The 11,680-nt window shown below is 47.8% G+C and overlaps 1 protein-coding gene across 2 annotated transcripts in view; it reads right to left on the reverse strand.

The window, feature by feature from the left end:
- POLR2L (RNA polymerase II, I and III subunit L) overlaps positions 1-8,528 on the reverse strand; it is a 217,890-nt gene extending 209,362 nt beyond the window's left edge. Inside the window, exons 1-2 of one of the 2 annotated variants that reach the window (XM_060256771.1) lie at positions 8,397-8,514; positions 7,297-7,413 (exon numbers count right to left, since the gene is read on the reverse strand). In XM_060256771.1, coding sequence (XP_060112754.1) covers positions 7,305-7,413; positions 8,397-8,491 — 204 coding nt within the window. In that variant the 5' untranslated portion in view covers positions 8,492-8,514 and the 3' untranslated portion in view covers positions 7,297-7,304. Of the gene's footprint in view, positions 1-7,140; positions 7,414-8,396 lie in introns of those variants that run through there. The other variant, XM_060256770.1, reaches the window with a different exon arrangement.
- Positions 8,529-11,680: the final 3,152 nt, after the last annotated feature.

The raw sequence follows: 11,680 nt of genomic DNA on the forward strand, positions 1-11,680 counted from the left end.
CGTGGAGAGAGGCATAGTTTGCCGTGAGGGAGACAGTCGCCATGGCAATGCTGCTGGCGTAGGGCAAGGGAGGCGGAGGCAGCTGGAGGGGAGGGCCAGTCCACCCCCCCCCCCCATTGGTCAGTCCTGGTGCATGCACCGTGGCTCATAACAGGGATGGGGAGAGACGGCCCCGGAGAGGCTGATAGCCATCTCCAACCCACCCCCAAACAGAGAATGGAGCCAATGATGGGTAGATCAAAGGCAAAGGAGAGACATCCCACCAACACGGGGAGGGAACAGGAGTGAGGCTGGGCATGCGCGCACAAGAAGCCTGGCTTGGTAGCGAGGCGGGGGTGGGGGCAGGACAGGCCCACATGGGACCATGGAGAAGCCGTCAATCCCCTCACACCCTCCTGCTGTCAGAGATTCTGCCAATGGCAAGCAGACAAGCAGGAAGTACCAAGTGCAGGAATTCGCTGTCAGACAGCAGCTGGAATATGTGTCTGGGAGTGAGCAGACCAGCAGCAGACACCCCACCCACCCAGAGACCCCGTGCTGCCCTGACGCCCCCTGCCATGTGCATGGAACACCTCCCCCGGGGGCTGCGGAACTCAAGAGTGCGAGTGAATCAGCCACAGAACTCTGAGTCCGCTTCATCAGCCCCCCCCCCCTTAGTACCCTCCACACAACAGCCCTGTGGGATTGGGTAGGCTGTCAGCCCAGGCAGGCTGAGGGTGCAGCACTCCCCTCCCCTGTCCAGCTACGCAGGGGGCAGCGTGGCAGCTCATAGACCATCCCCCCCCCCATAACCAAGTCTGTCCACCCTCCCAGGCATTCCCTTGGAGAGCCAATGACAGAGTGTGTGTGGGGGGGCTGCCCAGGGAACATGCAGCAGATGCCAAGCAGGACAGACAACAGAGGGCACAGCTCAGACTTTATTTTTCCAGAACAGAGTGCAACAGTCGCCATGGGCGGGGCTCCAGAGCGGTGGGCAGAAACAGCTGAGGGAGTGGGGGGGGCGGTGGAGCGACACATGCGGAAGCCTCTGTGTTGGAGTCCCACCTGCAAAACAGAGACAGAGATCAAGAGCACCTGCAGGGGCGGCAACTGGAAGAGCAGACTGTGTTTCAGCCAGGCGCTCTCTTAAAGGGACAGTCTCTGACCCACTTTCCCTCAGTGGGGCAGCTGCCACACACATACACACCGTGCCCTGCCAGGGGTTGGGAACGCGGCAGAGGGCAGACCAAGGAAGGGAGCAGGAGGCAGCACAGGGGAGTGGGGTCAGCAAATGCTCCCTGCCTGAGCCCACTGCCTGGTTCAAGTGCCAGAGACGCTTGCACATCAAGCGGCCGAGAGCGAGGGGAGGCAAAGGACGGGGGGCACAGTGAAATTTACCCAGCCATGGGTGACAGTCCTCGCTCACATGCAGAGCCTCCGTGAGCCCGGAACCTGTGGAGACCTGGAAACCAGAGCAGTTAGCCCCAGGGGAGTGAAAAACCTGTCACCAACGTGGCAGTGAAAAACCTGTCACCAACATGCCTGCCTGTCTCTCGTTCTAAGTCAGCATGGCTTGGAGCTCACTGGCAGAGCCCCTCACCATGCATTCCTCTCCCTAACAACTGAGTTGCATGAGGCAGAGCAGAAATATTTCTAGGAGGGGGGGGCACGGCAATTGGCTGTTGGGGAGGGGGCTTGTAAGCTCAGGACGCGAGGGGATTGGTGAGACAATTACACCGCTCCCTAAGGGGTTCGCGAGCTCCGCAGTGGCGGGGACAACCTTTGTTTTCAGTTTCAATTAGTGCCTATGGGATACACCGCCATTTTCGCAGGCGTAACTGTATGCCTCCATTTTCGCAGGCGAGCCGCCTAAGCCTGGTCGCACCCCTGACTCCTCCCCCTCTTCCGCCGCTGCAGTCCGCTCCGCCAGACTTACGCCTTCACTCAGGCACAGCCCTCAGGCACCGCTGCACTTGGTCAGGGCGGCACTCGAGCAGAGCTGCGCTCACGTAACTCCCCTCCGCTGTGGCGCCGCCGCTCTTCCACTGTTGTATGTGCCACTTCCGCCAACGTAGCGGTAAGTCCACTCCCAAAGCACTTTTGCGACCCCACCCTCTAGATTGTGCTGTAAATCACTTTGTAGATTTCCCCCCCTCCAGGCTCCACAGGTACATGGCCGGTGAGTTTAGTTTATTTATAACCCCCTTTAGATCAATGAAATGGAAATCTTTTAAGAATTGTAGTTCTCTAAATCCAGGAGTGGGGGAGAGAGGTGTAGATGGAATCTGGATTACATTTTATTTCTCCCCAGGGGGATTAGCTGCTAGGGGTGGGAACCCTATTGGCTCCTAAATTTGGAATGAGTGGCTGGATGTCAAGAATGGATGATGGAGGGGTGGTTTTGGCAGGAAAGGCTGAAACTGCAGTGTGTAGATTCAAATATGTGAGGGAAAGTGCATGAAACTTGGCAATTTTCTTTCCTATGGTCCCAACTGAAGGGGCTTTCCAGAAGTATGGGGAGAAGCATCCTTGGTTTTGTGTCCCCTCCCCACATATGGTGGAAATCAGGGTACCCCAATATAGACAAGTAATGCCCTACCATCCCACCCAGTCTAATGAGTTATGAAAAAAAATCTCTCTTCTTTCTGAAGCGACTTTTAAATAGACCACAACATGGTAATGGTTGCAGCCTGTGCGTCCCCTCTCCCAAATGAAAATGCTAGTAGTGACTGACATCGCCTGATAGTGTGTGACTGGTCCAAAGTAAAAAAAACAAAACTTCCATGGTGGAATGGGGATTCAAATACAGGTCTTTCAGATCCTAGTCCAGCATCCTAACTGCTACATTATGTAAAAAAAAATTGGATATATTTATAGATGGATATAGTTCCAGTAAGCCAACAGCTGATCTGCCAGTGTCCAAACTTGTTTAAAAACCACTTCACTTACCCTCATGTTTGTCTTATCAAAATCTTCATTTTTAAAAAAAAAATTCTTAAGCTGTTCATTGTTATCTTCTTGCAGTGTTTTTACCTTAAAGAACATGTTTAAAAGGTATTAAGGAGAATACTCATCCTCAAAAGGCACATCATGCTTTCCAAGTTCAGCACAGAATGGAGTTTGCATTCAAGTTGTAGAAGATACAGAATGTCCCAGCATGCTGTCCAAGTGCTCATCAAGCATGAGGATTATCAACCACTCTATCAGAAATGGTATCTGAAGAATCTGTTTCAAAGCTGGCCTTCATGCAGAGCAAAGTTTAAACAATTCAAAGGCTGCATCTGCTGAATAAAATCAGAATGTAGCTAATAAGGGCTTTCAAGATCTGCCTGGCTTACTCTCTACTTTTCTGTTCTCCATTTCACTTACAACTTAGCTGTACTTCAGCTGTGTAAACAACATGAACCTACACAAACCTGTACTGCAGAACTGTGCATAGGTTCTTGATTATAGGATATAATGCAAAGGACCTCTGATGGGGATGAAGTATTGAAACACATACCTCCTCCAAAGTATTCCCTTTGGATTTTCCCCCCTTCATAGCACTACTAATCTCTTCCTTACACTGTCTGCTCAGGCGACCCAGGAGATTCTCCAAGTGACTGTCCAAACCACAGAAAATCATTATTAATTTTGTGTTTACAGATAGAATTACACTGGTTTTGCTGCATTTTTAGAATAAGTGAAGGATTTTAAAACGCAGAAGTCATGCTGATATTGATATAGAGAGTACTCTCATGAGACCAAATCACCTAGACCTTAATCTTATCTAGCAGGTCCTACTCTGGACAAATCTGTTTATGTAGCAGGTGAGTAGCCATATTGGTCTGATGCTATAGAACAAAGAGTCCAATGGCACCTTTAAGACCAACAAAGTTTTATTCAGGGTGTGAACATTTGTGTGTCAAGCCTGCTTTGTCAGACAATGGAATGGAACTGAATAATGAGCAGTCCTATATATAGTGGGTGGGCAGTGAATTAGGATGCTAAATAGTGAATATAGTTTTAACAGAGTAAAAGAAAACAAGTGTGGTTATTAAAGTTAGACTAGGAATATATGTAAGATTATTCCAAAAACTGTTTCTGTAAATTCATGTACAACCTCTTTTCATTTCGCATATTTTAACTTCTCCATCCATAATTGATTTTGTCTTTTGTGCAGCTCCATAGTTAGATGAATTACCTTCTTTGTGGTTTCCTCTCTTCTATAATTTAGTTGTTCTACATCAGCAACTGACTTCAGAATATGCGGTGGAGGAATGCCCTCTTGTTCTAATACTTCAGTTTCGGAGTCTAAATTGAAAAAGAGACAAACATTAAACATTGTTAGAAACAAAGAATTAAAACTATCATAAAGTTATAGCTCCCCCCCCATGTGGTAGAATTAATCTGCATTTTATTTTCTTGGGTTAATATTATGTGTGGGAATAAAAATATCCTTACTTTTCTCAAGTTTGTGACTTCTTGAAAGGCATGAGAAATTCACAGTATTAAAAAAGGGGAGATATTTAAATCATCTGGGCTCAGGGGTTGTATGCTCCCATATGAACCTGCCAAACTGTTGGCCCTGCTATGTACATCCTCCTTTTAGAGGAAAGGCAGGTGGCCACCATGAAGCATTCTCTGCTGCAGCTTTATTCATCTGATTCCCTGTTCTGTGGTTGTTTCAGTCTGTTATCCAGGATGGGGAAGTTAACTGATACAGAACTGGTCTCCTCCTCCTGCTTTCCCCACTGCCTAAGACATCGATATGATGTTTAAAGACATGCTTTTAATTAAAAGGTATTATTAATAATAACAACACGGAGATGGATAGCCACGTTGGCCTGAAGCAACAAAACAAAATCCAGTAGCACCTTAAGACCGACAAAGTTTAATCCAAGGTGTGAGCTTTCTTGCGCACTTCGTCTGACAAAGTCTGCTTGGCACATGAAGGCTGGCACCTTGAATTAAACTGTGTGGCTCTTAAAGGTGCCACTGACTTTGCTCAACAGGGAGAAACCTCACGCTCAAGAAGCAGTAGTGCTTTCCAAGGACAGCACAGAGGCGCGGCTTCCACACGGCAAGGCGCTCCCCTCCGCCCTCCCTGACAAAGCCCACCCACGACTTCTGCCTCCTGAAGACTAGAGGCACCGTATCCGCCGAGCTGGCTGCTTCGAATCTCCCTGCGCGGCGCGCGAGGGGCGAACGGCGCAGGGAGACTGCCGGTGGGCAAGGGAAGGAAGGGGCTTGCAGGCAGCGCCGCCTACTCCAGGCTGGCCTACACGCCACAGCAGCCGCCGCGGCTTCTCCTGCTCCTGAGGCCGTCGGCAGGCCCTTTAGCAGCCGCTGGGCGCTCCCGCAAGCCTGGAGCAGCAGCCGGAGCCTGGCACCACCCCCCTCCCCATCGGCCGCTGCTGTTCCTCCTGCTGGAGGGTCCCGGCCCAAGCGCCGACGGCTGCTGCATACTGGCTCCACCGCTCAAACACAGAGGCAGCCCCGCCCCACCCGTGACTTCAGCGGCCCTCTCTCCGTGCCCCGGCCTTTCCGCGCCGGGGCAGGCAGGAAGAGCGGGGAGGCCTACGGGCTGGGGTCCCGCGAAGTCCACCGCCTGGTTACCTAAGTCGAGGAAGCGGCCGCCCCCCCCCCCCATTTCCTGGCAGGCTACCTGTCCTGGGGGATGATTTTTAACACACTCCTCTTCAGCCCTTCCCGCAGGACAATCCAAGCCCCTTGTAACGGTCGCCGGCCCTCACCACTTTCAACGGCTGTTATGGAGCCACTTTGGGTGGGAGCCAGCAAAAGCCCCGATTGAATCAGGGGAACGTGCATGCTGCTCCGCCACCTCCAGGGATGAGTTACCGCGGAGGAACCCGCCCCCCTGGCCGCTTGGCTCAGTCTTCTGGGGTGGTTTTGTGGGACTCGCCCTAGCAAATTCCAAGCGTTATCCTAAGCAAAGTTAAAAACTTTAAAGCCCACTGAAGACAAGAGGCTTAGGAGAAAAGAAGGCTTAGAACTCTGCTTCCCTGCATTGTTAGTCTAGGGAAGTATTTTACATAGGTTCAGTTGATAGTATTCTTACCATATCAACTGTCAAACAATTGAAAACAAGTGGACTTTTGTACCAAAATAAGCTCATATAGACCATGAGGTAGGAATCTCCTGGGTGCTGACTGGGTTATGGTACTGTCAATCAAGTTTGCCACAGGGTGTTTAGATATGAAAGAGCATAGTTTGCCATTTCCACAGATTCAAAAGACCTCAACTGTTGGGGGAGTCCATGTAAGCACCTGTGTTTAAGGGCCTTTTCACATTCACTGCTAATCTGGCAGTTTTTAAAATCTCAGTTGTGTCAGAAAATGAACCACGCATATACGCACACAATCAAGGTGAGGTGAGGTGAATGTTAAAGATTTTGCTGCTGATTGACAGAACAAGAGTTTGAAACGCACACAGAAGCAGCCCTGCTGTGACATAAAGGGAGACAAGTGCACCTTTAAGACCAGCTAAGTTTTATTCAGACTGTAAGCTTTCGTATGCTCTTAAGCAAACTTCATCAGACAAAATGGGAACATGGCTGCCTACTGGGATCTATCTACAAAGGGAGACAGTTGGTCTCTGTATCCCCTTAAGGGTGACAGATGGATAGAGTTCACCTGGATATTGTAGTGTTTCTGCTGTTTCCAGTAAAGCAAGTGCAGAAGAAAATCCCAGTGGATTGTGCCCCATATAAAATAGCACCCACTGTTTGGATTTTCAATCTCAAGCATCAGGGTTGCTGAGAATGACCATAATTCTACCTTGACCCAAAGGAAAGGGACCTTTGCCAAGAAACTCACTGCTTGATTCAGTAACATCATGATCCTATTAGGTCAATGGGCTTGACCCAGACAGAGAATTCAGCTTCCTAGTCCAGCTAAAAGGCATTGCTTATTCATACCCAGGGCAGTAGCCATTATCCAGCACTCACAAAGATTTTGTGCATTCTGGGTGTAATCAAATAGCTTTGCCTGCAAACCACCTCTGAACGTCTCTTGCTTTGAAAGCTCAGCAGAGTTGCCATACATCAGCTGTAACAAGACAGGGGAAAAGAACTCTGTAAATGCTGGAGACCAACCAATTGGCTAGGTTGGGATACCAGGTGTGTTGTAGCAGACAAATGGGAGAACAAAACACAAATTAATGCAAATAAGCTTTATTGCACATAATTGAATGGGATGGAGTTCTCTTGCACAACCGCACCCCCTAGAGGCAGGCACATAGTTTTGACATGAACTTATTTGATTCAAACAAAAAAAATACTAGAAGGCTGCATCAAATGCAGGAACTTCCTTGAAGCCCAAGTGCTACTTCTCCAAGGGTGCATAATTCAGCAACTTCTCAATCAAATCGACATGTGAGAGAAGCATCCGTCGACAGCAGTAACGCTTTAGGCCCAGTGCATCCAATGCGTCTCTGTAAGAGTGCATATAACAATAACACAAGGGTTTACTATGGGCAGTGTGCATCTTTCCTCCCTCCCCTTCAAACACACATCAGAATGCCAACTTTTCCATTTCAAACTCTCTTCTTCCTGTGTTTTCTGGCAAACGTAATCAGGCTTAGTAATATCCAACAAACCTCAGGCTCATATGAGCTTTATGAATAGGCTTGAAGGGAAATTGGAAGGTTGGATCCAGCTGTGTGTGAGTGGAAAGGAAAATATGCTTAGAGCAGTTCTGCTTGCATGAGCAGTAAGACAGGGACTGCACTCACCGCACAGCACTTTGGCATAATTTTTAATGACATATCAATGTGCATAGGAAAGGACAGAATGTACAACAGATGGCTTCCATATATTTTTTTAAGTTTTGGTTTTAAAATTATATCAGAAGAAATAAGCTTGTGCTACAACTTGTGAATGTAGAAAAGACTGGGGATACAATCACTTTCACTGGCAAGAGCAGACAGCGGGAAATAGCTTTAGGAATTCTGCTTGGGGAGGACAGTTAGACTACTGTTGTCGACACAGAGATCATCTATGGGATCCAACCTATGACAACCACTTTCTGCTAGCAGGACAAAAAGCCGTTTCGTATGTGGTTGCCAAATGACCAGAAACTCAGCCTTGGTTGCTCCTGTGCTTTAACTATCAGATCAAATGCAAAAGTCAGCAGCTGAAGTTTTCCAAGGCCTGCAGTTAAGCACCTGCCATTGTCTTCAAATCAAGCTGTGATCAAAGGCAGAAGAACATCACAAGATGGCAACCTCCACTATTATGCCAGGAAATTTCTGCATGCTGAGTTTCAGTTAATAGTACATTGTCTGGAGAAGTGAAAACATTGGCCACTCTGAGTCCTAATAAGAAATTTTTGTATTCCATGAAATTTGAGAAGCAGCATGGGGAAATTGAAGGACTGCCAGTTCTATACTCTGGCTCTGGTCCCCACAATACTTACCCTTCTGTGTATTCTGCTTGCAAGAGACCCAGATAGGCTTCCCATTTGTTACCCACAACTTTTCCACAGGTGAAGCAGCGGACAGGAATAATCATTGTGAGGTTGCCAAAAGAGAGATATCTGAAGGAGGGAGGTAGAGACATGTCATTCAGGTTACTGTCAAGGTCCTTCCTAGCTTTCCCCCTGCACTTTTCTAGTCTTTTAAGCTTCCCTTCCATGGCCTGATTTAAACATGACTCCAGCAGAATGCTAACACGGACTTGTGAGACTTCACACAGGCCCAGCATCTCACTTAAGCTAAGCTGAGGCCAGCGCACACCAGCTGTGTTGAAGCGAGACACTGGGCCTGAGTAAAGTCATTTAAGAACATAAGAGCAGCCCTGCTGGATCAGACAGAAGTCCATTTAGTCCAGCATCCTGTCTCACACTGTTGTCAATTAGTTCCTCTGGAGGTCCAACAAAAGGGCACAGAGGCTGAGGTTTCCCCCAATGCTGCTTCTTGGCACTGGGATTCAGAGTCTGACTATCTCTGAATGTAGAGGTCCTCTTTAGTCAAAAGAGTTTCTTGGAACACCCTCTCCTCCATGGATCTGTCTAACCTTCTTTCAAAGCTGTCTATGCCTGTGGCCATCACTATGTCCTCTGGCAGCGAATTCCACATTTTAATCACTCGCCGTGTAAAGAAGTATTTCCTTTTGTCTGTCCTGAATCTTCTGCCCATCAGCTTCATTGGATGCCCTTGAGTATTAGTATTTTGGGAGAGGGAGAAAAAGTTCTCTTTGTCAACTCTCCATGTCATACAGCTAAGCGCTGTTATTTCCCCTGGTGTCCTGTTGAAAACTGGTCTTACCCAATGCCAGTGAGCAGAGGTGAAACACAATGATTAGGCTGGTGAGCTAAGGACTTCCTGGTTCAAATTCTGCCTCACAATCTACCTGAGACCACTTCAGGCAGGCACTTTGTAGCTCAAGTTCAGTCCCCTTTCCCACGCAACTATTGCTCCCTTTCTGTAAAACCCCCTCATTGGGCAGCAGGGACAACCTAGTTTGTCTCTATGGAGTTAGAAATAATGTCTCAATGCCAACAAAGCCCAGTTAAAAATTCTCATGGGGGATGCTAGTCCAGGGGTCTTAATACTCCTGCCAGTACCTTTTCTGGCATCCGCCAAGTGTTTTTACAGTGTAGGACCAGGCAGGGCTTTTGCCCAGCAAGGCCACCACTGTGCAAGGATCTACACTGTGCTACTGAAGCCATGACAATCATTTTGTGACTGGCTTCACCTACTACTGCAGCCTTTTTGTGGCAGCCATTTTGTTGCTGCACCCACCATGCTATGTCGGAATTCCAAATGTCCCCCCAGGCGCAAAAATGTTGGGGCCTCTGTACTAGTCTAAGGGTTGTTTTCTGAGTGAATGCCAGTTAAGTGTCTGTTAGATTGGTTGTGAACTGTGAAAAGGCAGGGTATGATTAAGCTTTTTACATTTTTATTCCTTGACTACCAGTAATTCCTCATGCAATCCACCTTCCTTGTGGCTATTTTCTCTCACTTAAATTAAGAACATGGAAGGTTAAATAAATAAAAATCTGAAGGCCAATTCCCAAAAACAATAAATGTAAAACCTTACACATATAAATAATACAAAATTATCAAAAATACATGAATTTATTACAGGATAATCTAAAAAACAGTAGGCCCAACTATAGCCTCAATACAAGATAAAATTGAAGACAACTTTATTTTCTTTGTCCTCAGATTTGTATTTATATAACCTTTCAGGTTCTTAAATTCAATTATTTGGGTCAAGTTTTCTGTTCTCTTCCACAATACAAGAATATGGGGAGTTGGCGGGACTTTGTATTAATAAAGAAAAATCAAAACTTCTATGTAAAAATATGCAAATAAATAAGCAACAAGAATTGCAGACACTAACGGGCTATGAAGTTACCGCCAAGGTAAAATATTTGGGTGTGGAGATAACAATGAAGAATATTGATTTGTTCAAAAATAATTATGAGAAGCTATGGCGTAACATGGATGAAGATATGTTAAAGTGGAATAAACTTAATTTGTCACTGTTGGATAGAATAGCCACAATTAAAATGAATATTCTACCAAGAATAATGTATTTGTTTCAAACTATTCCGATTGTGAAAGACAGTAAACAATTTAATAGATGGCAAAGAAAAATTTCAGAATTTGTGTGGGCGGTGTCAAGTCTGCTATGAATTCTGTATGTGGCTAAGCTGCTTCTTTGGTTCAGGAAAGGGATCCTGGGTAAAACCACACTGTATGCCAATGCTGCTAGCTCAACCTCTCCTCTCCCCTCTCCCACCCTTTGTTATGTAGCAATGCTTTGAAATGGGAATATGGGAACAAGATTGTAGAGCCTTCTCAGAGGAGCGTGGGGACAAGCCGGTGCCAGGAAGACGCTCAAGGCCGATACAGGCCTGAGAACGAAATAGTAACATCAATGTGTGAATGTGCCCTGCATAGAGTGCCCCTCCCTTAAGAATGCCTTTGATGTATACCTTATATGCTTGCTTTGTTTGTATACTCGCCAGTCTTTCAACTTCGTTCTATAGTCCAGCAACATGTTACAATAAACTAGAAACTTTATCAAAAAGGTCTCGTTATTGAAACATCAGACTTGACATTTTGAAAGACTCCCTTCTCGGAGCTCAACATTTCCGGGAACTTGAAAGCCCGATGGCTGACCAGATTCCGGACAACGGAGAACTCCCACCCAATGCGGGACTGGAGGGGGCTGCCGCGCCGTGGCACGTCTTAGACCCAAGGAGAGCAGCGGAGTCGCCCCCCGAGATCCAGCTAGTACTATCACCCCGGCAGTATCAACCGCGGACCTCGACCACCATCATGGATCAGGCCCCACTACGCTGGGACGCCATCCTGAACCGCCACATCAGGCCGATCCAGATGGCGGGAGTAGAAGCCGCAAACCTGGGCTCCGCAGAGACGGGGGAGGCGGACAGCATCATTGTCGTCCAAGTCGGGGAGGATGAGGGCGAAGGCGCCGGGCGCAAGGGGACCGAGAGCGGAGAACCGAAACCGCGGGACACCTATGACGAGGACTACCAGATGTTCCGCTCGATGGTCTGCAGAGAAATTGACGGAGCAATCAGGGGCTTGCGAGACGAGGTCCACACCCTGACAGCTCAACTGGGGAACGTGTTGGGAGGAGCGGTATCCCGGAGACCGCCGGCTTCGCAGCCAGGGGCCCGCGGCCGTCCGAGCCAACCGGCCCCAACGACAGCCCCGCCAAGAG

The sequence above is a fragment of the Heteronotia binoei genome, chromosome 15 (genome assembly GCF_032191835.1).
Source record: "Heteronotia binoei isolate CCM8104 ecotype False Entrance Well chromosome 15, APGP_CSIRO_Hbin_v1, whole genome shotgun sequence".
In the NCBI taxonomy this organism is placed as follows: domain Eukaryota; kingdom Metazoa; phylum Chordata; class Lepidosauria; order Squamata; family Gekkonidae; genus Heteronotia; species Heteronotia binoei.